Source organism: Rhinolophus sinicus, chromosome 3 (genome assembly GCF_057876585.1).
Source record: "Rhinolophus sinicus isolate RSI-liver-muscle chromosome 3, RSI-T2T, whole genome shotgun sequence".
NCBI classification, from domain to species: Eukaryota; Metazoa; Chordata; class Mammalia; order Chiroptera; family Rhinolophidae; genus Rhinolophus; species Rhinolophus sinicus.
The window spans coordinates 49280552-49300511 of NC_142503.1; the positions used below are offsets into that span (position 1 = coordinate 49280552).

Genomic DNA, 19960 nt, shown 5'->3' on the forward strand with positions numbered 1-19960 from the left:
AATGAATTCATTTCATCATGTGGCTCTAAGGTAGAAAGAAAATTTAGTTTGCTAGAAACCAAAGAAAAAAAGAGGAAAATAACTCTCTGCTTCTTCTAAGGTTAAAATAATAGATTTGTTCATTTGTTGTAAGACATACCCAATATAATTGTATAATAAATAATAAAAGGCTTAGGCCAGGTAAGTTGGAATTTTGTATAAGAGATGTAACTGATTCATCGATACTTGAAACTGTTGGGTGTTAACAAACCAACTCAATGAAGTACTACATTTTCCTAAAACTACTGTTCTGCTACTTTAGGTACATTAGGATCTTTAAATCCCTGCTGTAATCAGTGCCAGTTCTGTATTTTATGTGTTGACTTCATAAATGGTTCAAACAAAGTTCAAAAAGAAAGTTTAGGGTACCTGTATTCTCTCGGCCTGCACTGTCTAATAAGGTAGCCGACTAGCTACATGTGGCTATTGAGCACTGGAAATGTAACTGGTCCTAATTAAGATGTGTTGTAATTGTAAACTACTCCCAATTTTGAAGACAGTACAAAAAGTCCATGTAAAATCTTTCATTGGTAATTTTTGTATTGATTAAATGTTAACATATATTAAATGAAGATATTTTGTAAATACTGGGTTAGATAAAGTAATAAAATGAATTTCACCTGCTTTTTAAAACCTTTTTAATGTGACTATTAGAAAACTTTAAATTATAAATATGGCTTGCATTATATTTTTATTGGGTAGCATTGGTCTGTAGGCTGTCACCTGGTCCAAGCAATAAGTGATGAATGAAGGCCTGGACTGGGACAGTTGAGGACATTGAGAATAGATAAAGAGAGGATTGGGATAAATTGTAACCATAGTCTATAGTGCTTCCGTGTTCCCCCGAAAATAAGACCTAGCTGGACCATCAGCTCTAATGTGTCATTTGGAGCATAAATTAATATAAGACCCACTCTTATTTTACTATAAGACCGGGTATAATGTAATCTAATCTAATTTCGGGTCTTATATTAATTTTTGCTCCAAAAGACGCATTAGAGCTGATGGTCCGGCTAGGTCTGATTTTCGGGGAAACACGGTTGGTAATTGATTTCACGTACTGGTTTGGGGATGTCAAAGGTAACAGTAAGAGTTTTGATTTGGATGATAAGTGGATGGTATTGTCACTAACCAAGAAAGGGAACACGAGCAGAAGAGGGGGTAAAGATTGTAACCATTGTTATTTCACTGTATATATCTTCACTAATTCATTGAAACTTTTAGCATTAAATATTATAAGATGGTCATATTTAAGGTTATTCTCCCCTGTTTCTGCCTCCCCACCCACCTCTTGCCAGGATTTGAATTCAGAAGATCAAAAACCATCCAGTGTGGAACATATAAGCTGCAGAGAGGGAGATGATTTTACAAATATGAAAAAGAAGGCCAAAATAGACATTCATTACAAAAATAATTCCTCTAAATTCACTGTTCCAGTTAGCGGAAAGACTATAGAATCTCCTCTTAATGAAAACATCTATAATTCGACTTCATTTAAAGATGAGAAAATCATAGAGACTGATAGTGAGCCAGAAGAAGGTGAAATTACAGACTCTCAGACCGAGGACAGTTATGATGAAGACATTACCAGTGAAGACAGTGTAAGTGCAGAAGACACTGAGGATGAAGGTGAGTAAATAACCATTATTTAATTTTTACAGAAATAACCCAGTGTGGTCATTGTAAAACAGCAACACAGTTGAAGATGTTAGCAACTCATGTAAAGATCTGCCAAAAAGGAAACTGATTGTTTTAAACTGATTATTTGAATGACATTACTAAAAATTATGTGGGCTGCCACTTGGTTATTTTTAGAGAGTAGGATGTGAATAAATGGCTAACACTTGGACCTTAAAGTTTCATTGCATTGAATGGCCTAGTCAGTGGGACACAAAACCAAATTACCTATGTTCTAATCCTAAAATATGTATTAAGTCTATGTTAGTGGGTTAGATATTTGTAATCTACTTTTATAATTGAGGGGGGAGAAGCAGATTGCCTTTAAAAAGTGTAGTCCATGAATTCAGCTACATAGGTATTAGAGTAAATCTAATATTTTTGTACTTGAGGTTATAAAGGCGTGCTTTTAAAACCCAGGGTTTCATATTAGGGTATATGAACTTTTTTTGTTCTTAATGGAATTTTTTACTTTTTTAAAAAAGGGTAGACTCAATTTTTTTAACTTAATATAAAAAGCCTTGTTTGCAATATTTTCAAATTCCCAGACCTTAAAACAGAGTTATTTTATAATTGTAATAAATGCTGAATTTGCTATATACCTTTAGGTTGATCACTTTAAGTTGGTACGTTGTATAGCAGGATTTAAGAAGGTTGTTTTAAATAGAATTAAGATTTTTGATCAATACATTTGTATTTTATGGATGCCTCCTACTATCCCTAGACATTTCTAATAATTTTTTTCCATAGTGTTTGAATTAATGTTTACCCACTTGTTTCTTTGGCAGATGAAGAAAAAATTTGGCCCCCATGTATTAGAGTAATTGTTATTAGATCACCAGTGTTGCAGACAGGATCACTTTTTATCATTACAGCTGTAAACCCTGCTACAATTGGAAGGTAAAATGTTTAATATTATTGTAGTTGTATACTTGTCTTATTCTAGTGGATTATACATTTCTTGAGCAGTTATGAAATTTGCATGGTACTTATTGAATAGACGAAAGAATGACATCCATGCACCTCCCTCTATAAATATTGCATTTTAACATTATCTTTTTTTTAAACATTATTTTATAAAACAACAAAAAAATCTTAAAAATTCTTTCCATGTCACTATTGCTGCATTTATATGTGCTTCAAAAATTACTAAAGACATTTTCCTTAACTCTGCAGAGAGAAAGATATGGAGCATACTCTCCGAATCCCTGAAGTTGGTGTCAGTAAGGTAAGCTCTTTGATTTTTTTCAGATATACACCCCAGATGTAATTTTATAAATCATTATTATAGCAGAAAGTTAGAGTTTTCCCCATTTAATAGAAAGGTTAATAGCCACTGTAGTAATGGTAAGGAAAGCAATGCAGATTTGTTTAATCCACTGCTTTTGAAAATAAAAATTCTTTATTACAATTTGGATTAACTAAATTTTGTTTAATTTTTAACAGTCTGGAGCAGGAGTAGAAAATGTGGATTAATTTAAGTATTAAAATAATACCCATTTAATAGGTATTTATTGAATGAAATAAATATACGAGATATTATGGCAGTTCAAAAATGAATCAGACCTGGATTCAGGCTACTGTAGTAAATGGTTACTTTGAATCCAGAGTATATTATAGCCCAGGAACAATCTATCATCTTCTACCGAGGCTCTCCGTTTATAGCTTTTCCTAGTTGAACTTACAATGGTTTCAGGGTTTCAGGAAAAAGAACAGTTGGGGTTTTAAAACATACTATATGGAAAGATTTGCAACTTAAACTATAAGTAAAATCAAATCAAAAGGTTTAGCTACTGAGACTGTATACTTCATATTTATCTTTTTCTTTACTGTATTTTCTGTAGTTTTCCCCCCTCCCTTCCATGGTTGTTATCTTTGTTTTTTTTCTATATTTTGACCTTTCATCATACCTGTTTGTTTGTTTCTGTTTAATGTACTATGTAATATGGATCTAAAGTATATAGTTTATGTGAGTTGTCTTTTTGGAATGAAATTTGTTTCTCATCATTAGATTGAAAGACTAACCATTTTTATTATGTTTGGAGTCATTCATAGGGGAGTAAATCCTCATAATCTTAACTCTGACCAAATTATCTTGCTTTTTTACTTTCCTGTGACCCTTTATTATTTTGCCCCTGAAGAAAACCCAGTCTGTAACTTAAACAGCAAAGAGGTCCTTCCCTGACTCCAATCTAAAATATAGTAGTTCTCTGGTAGCATTTCTGCTTTTTCTTTCTCTCTTATAAACTAATGTGTCCACTGGTATGGTAGATAATTTGTCAAGTAGGTGAAAAAAATTAAAAACCCCACACATTTCATATTAATATTGTGGGAAAAAACAAACAAATATTTCACCACTGGATAGGAGAAGACCTTCTAAGTTAAAAAAAAAAAAAAAAACGGAAAAAAAATTCACAGAGAGAAAATAATTTTGAATAATTTTTTTTTAAATTTTGAATAATTTAAGTTTGAAGTTCTTTATGTGTTAAGTAAATTTAAAAGGCTGACTCGGATAGTCACACAAATAAGACAAAATATACAGAGGGTGCCAAAAAAATGTATAGACATTTTAAGAAAGGCAAAAACTGTATTAAAATTGCAATGCAATGCACTAGCATTCGTTTGATGAATGCCATCTTTTGAGCAAATGTCATACTACACATTGCTACCGTAATTCAATTCAACTTTGAAAAGTAATACATAGATAACATCTCTTAAAATGTGTACATTATTTTTGGTACCCCCGGTATATCCTTTACATTTTAAAAGCTAATGCAAATTCACTTTTTCAAACCCTACTGTGACAGCAATAGGTGAATTAATGAAGGACATAAATAAGCAATGCAAAATAGAGGAAATAATTATGGTTAGCATGTGAAAACCATTCAATCTTTCTGTTAATTTAAGAAATACAAACGAAGAAACCAAGGTGTCAGTTGTCATTCATCATATTTATTAAATATCACTCCTGTTGGGAGAATGATTTAGAATAGCTTTTTGGAATAAGATTTCAAGTCAACAGACTTTAAATGGTTTCAATAGTTTTATTCTAAACAACCTGACTGAATAAAATGTACAGACATGAAGAGAAAATTTACAGAAGAGGAAACCTGAACAACTAATAAATATAAGAAAAGATTTCAGCCTCAGTAGTAATCAAGGAAATGCAAATTAAAATCACAATGATGAGATTTAATTTCACATCTGTTATGCTTGCAAAAATTAAAAATTCTGACAATACCAAGGGTTGGTTAAGGATATATATAGAGGAATTAAGAATTCTTGTAGACTGCTGTTGGGAATATAAATTGGTACAACCGCTTTGGTAAACAGTATGGCAGTAATCTAATAAAGTTTAAGATTTGCATATACATAGTTTAGCAATTTCATTCCTAACTATCTATCTAAGAGAAATCCTTTCATTGTCCATAAGAAAGCTGCATGTATAAGAACATTAACAGAAACTTAAACAAAAGTGAAATCTTGGGAAAAACCTGGATGTCCAACATCAGAAGAATATGTGGATTGTGGTACATCCATGTAGTGGATTACCATTCAGCAAAATGGCACAACTGTTCACAACAACTGGATTAAGCTAAAGATGTAAAATAAAAGAAATATATACAGTAGCATACATTTGTCAGACTCATCAAACTATACATTTAAGACCTGTGAATTTCCTGTATCTAAATTATATCTCAATAAACCATTCATATAGTTATGATTCTCATTTATATCAAGTTCCAAATCAGGCAAAACATTGTTTATAGATACATAGGTGGTAAAAATATAAAGAGATGTATCATGAATGAATAAACATCAAACCTCTGAAAAGGCAAGTTGGGTGATGGACAGTGTGGTACACATCAATGGATAATTTATTTTAAGTATCTGAGGCAAATATGGCAAAATTTATTAAAGCTGCGTCACGAGTAGACAGATTCAGTATATTCTTTTAGTGTTTGAAACATTTTTTAATTTATATTTATGAAATTTTTAAAGAACAACGTTATTGAGATATAGTCCACATACCATGTACAATTTACCCATTGAAAGTATATAATTCAGAGGATTTTAGTGTATTCATAGAGTTGTGCAACCATCATCACATAAATTTTAGAACATTTTCATCACCATAAAAACAAACATACTCAATAGTAGTAATTCCTCATGACCTTCCAACTCCCGTTGCCCAAGTCAACCACCAATCTTCTTTCTGTCTCCGTGGATTTGCCTATTTTGCACATTTCATATAAATGGAATCATATTACATGTAATCTTTTGTAATTAGCTTTTTCACTTAGCATGTCTTTAAGATTCATCCATGTTGTAGGATATGTCAGTACTTCATTTCTTTTTATTGCCAAATTAATATTTCATTGTATGAATATACTACATTTTGTTTATTCATCAATTGACGGACATTTGAATTGTTTCCACTATTAAGAATAATGTTATTAAGAATAATGCTTCTATGAACGTTTGTGTACAAGTTTTGTTTGGATGTATGTTTTTGTTTCTCTTGATGTATATACCTAGGAGTAGAATTGTTGGATCATATGGTAACTCTCTTTAACCTTTTGAGGAACTGTCAGACCCCTCCAAAGCTGTTGGACCATTTTACATTCCCACCATTGTGTATTGTATGTGAAATTTTAAATTAAAGATTTCTGCAGCTCTTTATCCAGTTAAAAAGACATGTATTGAGTACATGTCCAGTATATGTGGGCAGTGTATTATGTACTGAGAGGTAAGCAATAATGTAAACTAATGTAAGCAGTAATTGTAAGCAGTACAATGACATTATATATGCAGTAATTTCGTGTAAGGTAAGTGTCATATAAACAAAGTGCTGTGGAGCAAGGAGAAGGTGAGTAGTCCTGAGTATTGAAAAACTGGAAAACTTTGAGAAGTTGACCTTGAATGTTTCAAATCATTTTTTGTATTAAGAATTTTTAATGATACAGAAAAATACTTTAGGTAAAAAAATAATTTCAAATTGTTTATATAGTATAGTTTCAACTATGTTATAGAAGTAGAAAAGGTAGGACACATGTTAAATTATTAATGATGGTTATAGGTGGAATTATGTGTATTTTCTTCTGTAACATCCACATTTCTACTAGGAGCATTATAATACTTCTATGTTCAGAAAAAGTATTAAAAAAAAAAAAAGTTAAATTATCCGAGACTCAAGTCCATTGTATCCTATCATAGAAAAATTGTTATCTATGGTAAAAAAAAAAGTATGCTACCTGTAATTACCTGGTTTCTTTTTTAAGTTTCATGCAGAAATTTATTTTGACCATGACTTACAAAGTTATGTCCTTGTGGATCAAGGCAGTCAAAATGGTACAGTTGTTAATGGAAAACAGATTCTTCAGGTAAGTGTATATTAATTAATTACTTGTACATTATTTTTAAAAACTGAACTGAAATTTTTTATTCCTAAAAGGCCATGGTTATTATACATATCATTTGGTTTCGATAATTGTTCAAGTCCAAATGTATTATGTGGAAGGGAATTCCTGGAAAGGGCTGAAAAAAATATAAGTAGAGATTTGATTATTGAGTTTTGACTTCTAGTTATGTATCAGTGCCATATTTTTAGAAATAAATGCATTTTAAAGCTATTCAGAGTAAATGTCCTTACAGAAACTTTAGGGGCCCATCTTTTTATGTTTTTTTTTTTTTTTTAAATTGTTTTAATGAAAATATTGTTAAACAGGAAACTCCTTGAAGGCAGGGTCTACGTTTGTCCAGTTACCTCTTCTATCCCCAACATGTAGCAAAGTGTTTGGCACTGGAAGGAGAGAGAGGGAGGCCTTGTTCTTAGTATATAAGAATCAAAAATGAAATAAAACTGAATTATCAAGAGAAAAGAAGGGAAAAAGGGAAATATGATTCACTTATTCCCTTAACACTTCATCTTTTTGACCATGATTCATTATGGTAATAGATTGATTGAAGTTTGGGTTAGGTATTTCTCTGAGAGGATTGGGCATGGAGATTGGGAGATTGTGGATTTTGATAATATAAAAATTCGAAGTTCCTCAGTTCAGATATCTTCTCCGCTAATAGAACATTATGCATCATCCTCAAGTTGTGGAAATATGTGCCTGTGTTTATCTCATTGAGAACCATCTCAAGTATTTTTTTGTTATAATCAGACATAATTACAGTAGACATAAAATAATCATATGTAACGCACCTGGATTTTTGTTTTGTAATTTTCCCCCTCAGCCTAAAACTAAATGTGACCCTTATGTACTTGAGCATGGAGATGAAGTGAAAATTGGAGAGACGGTGTTGTCCTTTCACATTCACCCTGGCAGTGACACCTGCGATGGCTGCGAACCAGGGCAGGTTAGAGCTCACCTTCGTCTTGATAAGAAAGATGAATCTCTTGGTATGTCAAACATATGTGGACATGATGACTTTTTAATTCACTGGAGTGTTCTAAAAAAGAATCAGTTGGCTAACAGCTTCGTATCAAATTGATATAATGCTGTATTGAGATATATTTACATTTCAGTGAATATTATCAAATGAGACTGAGAAATGACATGTATTTGAAATTTGCTAATAGACCTAGGCTAATAGATTATGATTGTAGTTGATTTTTCTATGTAGTAATTTAGTTGTGCTGTTGCAGCATTAGGTTACTGTCTCACCAGGAGATAATCATTAGCTCTGTTTTTGCTAATGTAGTTTAGTATACTTTTGAAGCAGCACTGCAATGGTAGCTAAATGTCCTTCAAAAGAGTAATTGTGACATAATTATGTAATATAAAGATTGGTTTCCTTTTAACATCTATTTATTGATATGAAAAAGTCATCCACAGTTTAACTCTGTCATATAATAGTATCATAGAAAATAATAGCCAACGTATTAAGAATTATTGGTTGACATGTTTGCTTTCCTACTTACATTTTCCGTTGCTGTATCACCTGTGTGTATACCATTATTTACTATAGTAAATAACACTGTAGGAGTGTGCTACCTTGCTTTAAGCCTATTCATCTAAGGCTTTGAAATTTAAATAGATACTTTGAACTAGTGAGAACTAATTTTTTTCACATCAGTATTTCCCCTAAATACCAACTCTGCATGGTCTTTGTATATATTTTCTTTTCTGATACTAGATTATGAAAATAAGTATTATTTTACAATATACAATTATACAAATTTACATTATACAATAACATGAATCTTGGGTTCTGTGATTTTTCTTTTGCACATGCCTATGTTCCTTTGGAAAATTCACAATATTTCTGCATTTGGGATTCTATTACAGTAATCATATAAAAAAACTTACGCTGTTTGGTATTTCTTTCAGTATCTATACTGTAACATTCCTATAATCTTTGGGTTTTGGTTTATTTTCCAAGTAGATTTAGTTATCAAAATGCTGAAAGGACATCATCATAACACAAGATTTTTTTATATTAACATTTATTGGAACTTTTGATCAATCTGCAGATGGGCTACTAATACTATTAGTGTTTTATTATTAAATAAGAGTATTAATTTTATATAACATCTATCAGATTGAGTTTTCCTTTTAAAATCAAACTCTTTCCTTTTAGTTGGTCCAACACTAAGCAAGGAGGAAAAAGAGTTGGAAAGGAGAAAAGAATTAAAGAAAATACGAGTAAAATATGGTTTGCAGGTAAGGATGTTAAATACTGTTACATGTGTTAAATTGTGCACCTGGTTTTGAGTACAAATGCCTTTAGATATGCATAGTCCATTTTATATATAAAAAGTTATTTAGAATGATTTTGAGATTTACTATGTGATTTCTTCCAGTTGTTTACTGTTGTCTCAAAAACTATGGAAGTTAGAGTAGAAAAATGATAATAATACTCTACATTAGAGTAGAAAAATGGTAATAATGCCCTAGCCATTTCTGGTTTTTGAAATTTGCATTAAAATGTTATCAATGAAGAACATCGTTGGAGCACTAAAGCTGCCGATTTCAAGACTCATTATAATCTATGTAATCAAGACAGTATAGTATTGGCATAAATAGGTCGATGGAACAGAATGATGAGTCCAGAAATAGATCCATATAGATAGGTCTATATATGTATGATTTCAACAAAGGTGTGGAGGCAATTTGGTGGAGGAAGGATGGTCTTTTTCAACAAACAGTGCTGGAACAATTGGATTACCATATGCAAAAACAACAATAACAAAAGGGACTTTGATCCATACCTTATAACATACATAAAAATGAACTCACAATGGATCATAGAAATGAATTTAAAAGCTAAAACTATAAAATTTTTAAAGCAAACCTTTAAAAAGTAAAGTTAGGCAAAGATTTTTATCAGCACCACACTCTAAACAACTGAGCTAACTAGCTACCCCTAGGCAAAGATTTTTTAGATATCTAACATCAAAAGCATAACCCATAAAAGAACAGATTAATAAATTGCATTTCCTCCAAAACCTGTTCTTCTAAAGACACTGATGAGAGAATGAAAAGATAAGCCACAGACTGGGAAAAATATTTGCAAATCTTATGTCTGAAAAAATCGTATATCTTATATCTAGAATATATAATGAGCTCTCAAAACTCAGTAAGAAAACAACTCAATTAAAAAATGAGCAAAAGATTTGAATAGATGCTTCAAGCATATGTACAGATGGCAAATAAACACATGAAAAGATGTTCAGTATCAACAGTCATTAGGGAAATGCAAATTAAAACCAATTAAAAATACTGACCGTACCAAGTGTTGGTGGGCATATGGAGGAACTAGAATTCTCATGCGCTTCTGGTGAGAATATAAATGGTGTGATTGTTTTGGAAAAGAGTTTAGTAGTTTCTTTAAAATTTAAGTATACACCTATTGTCTGATTCACCATTTTGGCCCAAGAGAAAGGAAAGCATATGTTCCTATAAAGACTAGAAAACAAATGTTCATAGCAGCTTTTTTCCCAATAGTGAAAACTGGAAAAATTTATGTGTTCATCTGAATGGATAAACTATGGTGTGTCTATATGGTCAAATACGATTTAGCAATAAAAAAAGCATGAGCTATTGATAAGGTAACAATATGGACGAATCTCAATTATGCTGAATGAGAGAAGCCAGACAAAACGAGTACATAGTATATACTTCTATTTACATAAAATTCTAGGAAAGCAAACTAATACATGACAGAAAGGTCAGTGGTTGTTTGAATACCTCAGAGGAAGGATGCACAGGGAGGTCTGGAGGCATGGATTACAACAAAGGACAAGGATACTTTTGTGGGAGATAGATATATTCATTACCTTGATTGTGGTGATGGTTCATAAGTGTATACCTATCTCAAAAGTGTCTCAATTGTACACTTCATGTGTAATTTATTGTAGGATAATATACCTCAATAGGGCTGTTAAAAAATGTTACCATTTAATCCTACAAGTAGACCAGAAAGGTAATTAATATTTTCCGTTTACATTTGAGAAATTAAGCTAAGGATCACCCAGCTACTAAATGACAGAGCTAGATACAGAATCTAGGTCTTCAGTGTGTTTGTCCAGTGCTTTTTACACTTCATGAAGAGGTGAGAAAAGATGCTGTCAAAATAATATATATTCTGCAAAACTGTATTGGTATTGTTACTGTTGTACTAAGGGAGAGAAATAATAGAAAAAATGTCAAGGGGCTAATTTGGGAGGAAAATAGGAGATATATAAGGAGAAAATAAAATGTTTTCTCAAAAGTTTTAACTCAATTTCTGTGTCTTCTGGGGGGAAAAACCATTAGGGTTAGTGATTGTTTTTTTTCTCTGATTAAAAACAAAATTAAGTAAAAACTTCTGTGGTACTTTGCTTGAATTGCTCTAGCAGCCTCTAGCATCTCTGTGGATGACTATTGTACTTTTTATATAAAGATCAGCAAGTAATAACAAAGGGTGCAGAGAAGCCTTCTCTGAAGCCCCAAGCTGAATTAATTACCTCCTTTTTTGTGTCACTGCCACATCTTACCTATACCTTTATTGTTGAACCAGCCATACCGTAGCATGCTAAAGATTATGTGTGTCTGCCCTCCGGGATTATAAATCTCTTCGCATTCCATCACCTAGTATGGAGCTTAACACACTGTTTACTCAGTAAATATTTGTTGAGTGACTGATTAATCATATAGATAGAACTATATTAAAGCAAAAAGCTATTATCATTGCCAGAGTAAAAGAGTACTTGCTTTTTATCCATTTTTTAAAAAGACTTTCTACATTTTTCTTTCCAAGGCACAGTGATCAAACTGTTTTAGGTCCTTTGGTACTTTCAGTTCCTTAGAGAAAAGGAGAAATAGATTTTATTTCCAACCCCAGTGGTTCTACATATTTCCCCCCCCCCTTCTTCTGCCTCCCGCCCCCCAACTTCCCCCATTCCGGTTCAAGTCGTTGTTTCTCAGTCTAGTTGTATAGGACACAGCTCCCTGGCCCATGCCCCCCCCTACCCGCCCCCTGCAGGGCTGAGGCAGTTGGTCTCTGGCAGCCCAGCTCCAGGGAGAGCCGTTGTTCACAATCTTAGCCGTAGAGGGCGCAGCTCACTGGCCCATGTGGCAATCGAACTGGTGACCTCTGTATTAGGAGCCCGGTGCTCCAACCACCTGAAACACTGGGCAGGCCCCTACATATTTTTTTTGAATGCTGGTGGTTGATATGAGATAGGAGTATACAGCATTAAGTCAAAATATACTGTATTTCACTGTATTATTTTATGATTACATATTACAGTACATGTATGATTAATCTGTACAATTTGTGTTGTAATACAACTTGGAATAATATAAACATTTTAAAGAGCATGGAATAAAGATAGCATATTCAATAATATAACTGTCTTAATTTACATCGTGGCTTATTTTAATTCTTTAATAGACACCACATTGAACCATATTTGTTAAGTAATGCAAATATGCAGACATTTCATTTTTATTTATCAGCTTTGTTTTATCAACAAATATTTTGTGTTTATAAAGAATACAGACTACGAAGATGAAAAGGCATTGAAGAATCCAAAATATAAAGATAGAGCTGGGAAACGTAGGGAGCAGATTGGAAGTGAAGGAACTTTCCAAAGAGATGATGCTCCTGCATCTGTTCATTCGTAAGTATTAACTTTAATTGCTTGAAACAATTCTTTGTACCAAATCGTAAGATAATTTGATTTATAGGGCTATATAGTCTGATAGGTATCTTTTGAAAGAATGGTTCTGAACAAGATGGAAACATTACATCTATTTACATTTTCCTCTAATATTAGAATTCCATTATTCCCTAGAAAAATACTGAGCATATGTGTGAGTACACATACTTAAAAACACATATATATATATGCAAAGCTAACATGCTAGCCACCCAACTGAGTGAGTATACTTTTATACAGTAGGTATCCAGAGGCACAAAATGTAATTTTGAGGCCTACAATGTGACCATATTTCTGCATTTAATCATAAATTAGCTATATGTTTTTTGCAGAATATAAATTCTGGATTTAGTTAAAATTTAAATCTTTTCTGTGGAACTGACAACTCATTACAAAATTTTGACTAAATATCATACTTTATTGATTATAAGATATACTACCTGGATAGAGTTTTACAGTTATACATGCCAGCAGTTTTTCTTAATGCTACATAAAATAACAGCACATCTTACAATTTATGGAGTCAGATTTGATAAAATACAGTATTATGAATTAGATATACATACTGTATTTTGCCGTGTACAGTGCACTCCCATGTATAATGCACACCCATGGTTTTGGACGAAGCTTTCAGGGAAAAAAATCTTTCGTTTTAATTTTTTAATTCAAATTTTTATTTGTTTACATTTGGGTACTTGTTTTTTGTATTGTAAAGGAGTTTTAGCATGTATTTTTTTAACATATTATGGTACAAGAAATTTTCTGTAACAGATAATTACAAAATACAAGAACAGATCACAAGGTACAAGAAATTTTATGTACCGGTAACAAATTTACAATATTTACGCATCATAAAAGGCCAAGAACTCTTCGTCGTTGCAAGTTTGTCGTAAGTTCAACAAAACCGATTATTGTATTCCAGGGTATTATTTTGCATACGTATATCGTTTTTGATTTCTGGAGTTACAGTTTTAACTCATAAGCATAAATAGGAGAATTAAAAACACTTATATAGAGGGGTGGCTGGTTAGCTCAGTTGGTTAGAGTGAGGTGCTCTTGACAACAAGGTTGCAGGTTCGGTCCCCACATGGGCGGCGCCCTCAACTAGATTGAAACAACAGCTTGACTTGGAGCTGACGGGTCCTGGAAAAACACACTTAAATAAATAAAAGTTTAAAATAAAAACAAAAAACAAACATATAGATATGGAATTAGTACTACCCATGTATAATGTGCACCTTTCCCTCACAAATTTGGGCAAAAATGTGTGCATTATATGTGGCAAACTATGGTACTAAGCTACATGGCAAATATTTTAAAAATTTTAATAATTTTGAAATAATTACTGGAGAATATGAAGATTACATTAGAGTTAAATTAGAAGGCAGAAATAAAAAATGAAGTATATTGGTATGACATTGCTTGGTTAATTATTATTGAAGAGCTAATTTAACATATTTTTGTAGAACTGAAAAGACAATGTGATAGAACATAAAATTAAAATAACCTTAAATTATTGCAAAATGTAAAATAGAACAAATGCAAATAGCGAATGATAGGTTTTGTTTCATTTTATTTTAACTTTTTTATTGATGTTATGACATACACAGGAAAGTACACAAAGGTAAGTATTAACAGCCATATATTATATAATTAACATGTTGTAAAATACATGTTTTTTGGTCAAGAAATAGGAAATTGTCAGTAACCCCAGAAACCTACCCTCCTAAATCACTATTATTCTTTCTTTTTCAACAGCAACAGATTATTTTCACTTATTTTTGAATTTGAAATTTACTAATTCATTATTTATTTTGCGTTTATATTTTTTTGGTCCAACATTATTTGGTTAGGTATATTTTATTTTCATTGCTGTGTAATATTATCTTGTATGAATATGCCACAATTTATCCATTTTATCATTGATCTGGGACATCTGGGTTGTTTCTGATTTGTGGTTATTGTTAGATTTGCTGCAAAAACATTTTTGTACGTGTCTTATTTGTGCACCATGTACATGTTTTTCTGTTAAGTAGTGTATGTAGGATTAGAATTTATGTATCTTCAAATTTATTAGATAACGCCAGTTTTCTAAATTAGTTGTACCAATTATTTTTAATACTTTCATTTATTATAAATGTTACCTAAATGGTCTTTTAGAAGTCAACTGTCTTAATTTTCTTTAAAGTGAAATTACTGACAGCAACAAAGGTCGGAAGATGTTAGAGAAGATGGGTTGGAAGAAAGGAGAGGGCCTAGGGAAGGACGGTGGAGGAATGAAAACTCCGGTAAGACTTGTGCTTTCTTTCATTCTTTATTTTTACAGCAGGTATATTTACTGTCTATCTAATATGTGCCAGGCTTTCCTTAGGTGCTAGGAGTATGGTAGCAAGCAAAAACAGACATGATTACTGCCTTTGTGGCATGGATGATTACCGAACATACATATAGAGATATAGAGATATAGAGAGATAGAGAGATAGAGACATAGAGAGATAGAGAGATATAGAGATAGATGTGCATTGTTTGATTTTGTTTTTAGGAAGCCTCTGAGAGTTTTTTCCTTCATTGAAGCTAGGCTAGTAAGTGTTATTTTCTGTGTCTTTTAGTTGTATTTAATGACTTCCTTACTATTCCTGGTACTATTCCAGTGTTACTTTACAAACAAGCAGATTCTGTATTAGCTGGAAAATCTGTTTTGGGTTCAAGAATCAGAGCATGTAACAAACAAGCAATGGACAGAATAATACTTGAAAAATGATACAATGATTTAATTCTGCAATCCCATGGTTCATCGGGGTTTGGATGATCTTACAAAATAACATGACTAAAGAACTTTCTTGATAATTAGTTGGTACCTAAATAAATAATGAATGGATCACTGTGAGTTTAATGTAAATTTTCTCATTTTATTGAGATACGATGGGAAGAACTGAGTTTTATATAGTCAGACCTAGGTTAGAATATATGTTCTGTCACTTACTATTTGTGGGACTTAGGGCAAGTTTGGACTTCAGTTTTCATGTAAAAATGAGGATAATAAGAACTCTTGTTTAGGATGTCATGAAGATAAAGCCCCTAACATGATGCCTGTCAGACATTAGGTACTCAGCAGTTGGTAGCTTTTAATGGTTCTCGAAATAATGAGAAGTCCTCCCCTCCTTTTATGAAAATAAGCAAGAGTTTTTTTTATGACTCTTAATGTTTAACCTACCTGTTAACTTACTTAGGTGAGGCTAGGACAGTAGTTTAATTAAATCTCTTGCCTTTACTTTTGGTTAGAGTGGGATGACAGATTCTGCAGCATTTCAGTGAAATTTGGTGATTGCTATTTAAGGAATACTCTATTTTTTGTGGAGTCAGCTGTACTTATTGACAGGCAAGACAATGTAGAAAAATGAGTTTAAGTTCCATATATAATCTTGTATGTGTTCCTGTGTGTATTTGATGCATTTGACAGGTTTTTCTTGTGCATCAATCTTTCCTAAATCAAAGAATTATAGTTAAAATACTAAGTTGGACGCAGCACATTTCAATGTGCTTTGACTGTACAGTAAGTCCTCTGCTCAACTTTTGGTAACAGATCCAGCTTCAGCTTCGGCGAGCACATGCAGGCTTGGGGACAGGCAAACCATCCTCAATTGAAGATGTTCACCTTCTCCAAAACAAGAGCAAAAAGAACTGGGAAAAAGCACGAGAGAGGTTTGCTGAAAACTTCCCAGAAACTAAACCTCAAAAAGATGCACCAGGGACCGTGCCTTGGGTCAAAGGGACTGTAGAGTGAAGGTCAGTCATAGTACACAATTCAATCTTTTTTATAAGAGAGTCTGGAAACTCTTTTATTTTATTGCAGAACTTTTCCCTTCAAAAGAGCCAGTGGCATGAGGGAACTGGATCACAATTTACCCCCTCATGATTCAGAAGTGTATAATAAAGTGTGGTTTGCAGCTTTTAAAAAAACATTTTTTAAAACTAATAAATAGTGACTGAGTCAAGTTATTTGGTGAGTGGATTCAAGTTCACAGGGCATGGATGAGCTTATCAAACTTTGTTATTTTATCTTGTCATTTACAAGACCAACATAAGTAACTAACCATATAGGTAAAATTCATATACCCACTAATGACTTAAATGTGCATTTGTCCTTGTTTCCATGTATTCATTATTGTAAGGTGTGCAACAAGAAAACATCACAAGTTTATAAAACCAATTATGACTATACACATTCTTGTTTCATGCCCTTTAGAACTTAGATAAAAATGTTGAGAAAACATGGGTAGTGGTGCATAAATTTTATTATCCTTGAACTAACGTAAGTAATATTATTGAAGAACTAATGAACATGATGTAGAAAATTAGTCTTTCATTGTTTTCTTCTGTGAAGAATCTGTTGACTTGTACTATGTATTAAGCATTTACCTTTGGTTTGTTTCATAGCTGAAATATTTAGATAATGAACAATTGAGTAAAATATTGAAATATTCAATGTGCTGGCATTTGTAATTTTGATAAATCCCATTGCTGGCAATGGAGTTGTGCCAGATAAATCTGATTTCTACTGCAGATTACCTAGCCAAGGCCTCAAACTCAAGATACATTTGAAAATGTCCTCACATGCAGAGTGATTCATTGAACATACTGGTCTGCTTTTAACTCACGACAAGCCAGAATTTTCCTTTTTAAATTGACAGAGCAATATAACAAAAGGAAAGCCTCAAATACTGGAGAACTGCAGTGCAGTGTTCTGCCTGCAGGTGTCGCTGCTCTTTGCCAGTTGTCACTATTGTCTGTCTGATTTTGCTCTCAGCTTTTTGCTGGGAAGTTAATGCTGGAACTGATCCTTTTCTGGCAGTGACTATAAGCTATAGCTCCCTCATCTACTGTAAAGAAAGATCTTCAAGATTTAGAACAGGAAAGGAAACTTCTGAAAAAAAATTAGACAGTAGGCAAGATAATTTAGAAAGAAAGGCTACCTGTTAGAATTTCTAGTCTAAATGGTACAGGGTACCCTTTAGAGAAAAGAGAGTGGAGAAAGAAAAAGAAATTTATTACTGAAGATGAGACATCTGACCAAATTGTCATGTCCCTGTAAGGCCTGAGCTGGGATAATCAGAGGTCCTAGAACTCCAGATCTGGATAAAGTATTTTTCTGTATCCTTCCTGGCCCTAACCCATGTATGTTAGACTTGGAGGCAACAGGAGTTTCCTGCATTATTTTATCCAAAATAGGAAAAATGATCTAAATGTGGTTTTGGTACTGGTGCTCTATATATAGGTAACAATATAGGACTCCCAAAGTTGACTTCGCTTCTGGTAGATCTTGCTCACTGGGTTAGTACACTGTCTGTTCCCATTTTTATTATTGGATTGCAGAAAACTTTTTTTCATTGTTTTCTTTTGTTAAGAAAATGGAAACTTGAAAATGGTGATAAAAATTGAAATATATGTGATATTTGCATTATTAAAACCCTTTGCAAATCTAAGGTCTCAGGGCTACACTATATAGTGGTTAAAGCACTGAATAATGTCTGGGTCTATTCCCAACTGTGAAATAAGAATAATATTTATCTCACATGTCTGTCTTGAATAGAAAATGAAAAAATGTATAGAAAAAGCACTTGGTAAACTGTAAAAGTAGTACAAATGTGAGCTTCTATTTGTTTAGAAGCATAGATGTGAATTATGTACAGTTTGGATTACACATAAAATTGTTTTGTGTCAATGTTTTAAATTATAGTTTATTCACACAGTATAAATTTATTAATTTAATAGCCTTTAAGTGTGTGTTTTAAGTGAAGCTACAAGTTGTTGAATTTGAGAAACCTAACATCTTACATTTTTGCCAGAATACGAGAAGCTGGAAAAATTAAGAACAGAAGAAACCATCAGCATTAGAATAAAATAACAGAAATTGTTTTCTGGAATTAAATAGCCAGGAAGCATTTTTTCTCAGAGAGATTTTTTTTTCCTGCTTTTAAAACAATTTTTACTTCTGATGTTTCATTTCTATTCTAGTCATGAACTTAAGGAAAGTAATGGCTCACCCAAATCAAATACCTTCCCAGTTTTCATGTAAAGAGTATTTCTAATTTGGTACATTTTCAAATTGCAGGCAAAAGAAGATAGAAATCTCAAACAAGGGAAAGCAAGAAATGTCAGAGATTTTGTACAAAGGCCACCCTGTCAAGTTGCAGGACAGAGGGCTGTGCTTGGCAGGGAGCCAGGGAGGTATTTCTGGACCCAACCTGTAAAGGTGTTCTCAGCAACAGTTGAAAGTATTTTTCTCTATCATCTTATTCTAAATGTGCTTCTTATTTTTGTTTTTGTAGGGCGTCGCTTATGTCTGTGTTCTGAATCTTTGATTCAAAATACTTCATTTTACGTTTTTAGACTTGAACTTTGGAAATACATTTGGAGTCTTTCAAATGAGTTGGTGTTCGTGTGTGTGTGTCTATGCGTGTTAGCCCAGGCTTTCTCTCTGCCTTTCTGCTTTACTATTCTTAGTGTTGGCTTATGGCTTTGTAGTTGCAAAATGACGTTTGGCACTCCAGTCATCACATTTATGTCCAAAACAGAAAGAAAGGGGAAAGAGAGCAGTATTCATGTTAGTTCTCTTTTGTCAGGAAAGAAAAAGCTTGCTCAGAAGCTCTCACAGCAGACTTCTTCTTAGGGTCTAGCCAGAGCCTGATACCATGACTACCCATAGCTGCGAGGGAAGTTGAAAGGTGGGCAGCAGGATGCTCAGTTGACTTAAGCCAGCCATAAACCATCACTTGGGGCTGAACACGTTGCTGTTGTGACAGAATCAGGGTTCAGTGAGCAAGGCAGAAGGGGCATAGTGGGTACTGAATGGGCAGGTAACTGTCTGCCAGATAATCCAACTATCCATCAGTGGGGACTGGAGATTTAAATTGTGATAATACTTTGTCGCCCTTCAAATGAGTAAGATAGAACTATACCCTGATACAGAAGAATATTCTCACTACATTGCTGATTTAAAAAAACAGATTATAGAAAAGTATATATAGCACAGTCCCATTTCTTATAAAAAATATAAGGGTACAGATTGAATTGTTAATATTAATTACC

The 19960-nt window shown here is 32.8% G+C and overlaps 1 protein-coding gene across 3 annotated transcripts in view; it reads left to right on the forward strand.

The window, feature by feature from the left end:
- Positions 1-19300, forward strand: part of AGGF1 (angiogenic factor with G-patch and FHA domains 1) — a 32221-nt gene extending 12921 nt beyond the window's left edge. For 2 of the 3 annotated variants that reach the window (XM_019728154.3, XM_074328809.2), the window contains exons 6-14: positions 1338-1668; positions 2505-2616; positions 2893-2944; positions 6999-7100; positions 7960-8125; positions 9307-9389; positions 12705-12832; positions 15060-15159; positions 16455-16866. In XM_019728154.3, the coding sequence (XP_019583713.1) occupies positions 1413-1668; positions 2505-2616; positions 2893-2944; positions 6999-7100; positions 7960-8125; positions 9307-9389; positions 12705-12832; positions 15060-15159; positions 16455-16655 (1200 nt within the window). In that variant the 5' untranslated portion in view covers positions 1338-1412 and the 3' untranslated portion in view covers positions 16656-16866. Of the gene's footprint in view, positions 1-1337; positions 1669-2504; positions 2617-2892; positions 2945-6998; positions 7101-7959; positions 8126-9306; positions 9390-12704; positions 12833-15059; positions 15160-16454 lie in introns of all 3 variants that reach the window. The other variant, XM_019728152.3, reaches the window with a different exon arrangement.
- The last annotated feature ends 660 nt before the right edge of the window (positions 19301-19960 follow it).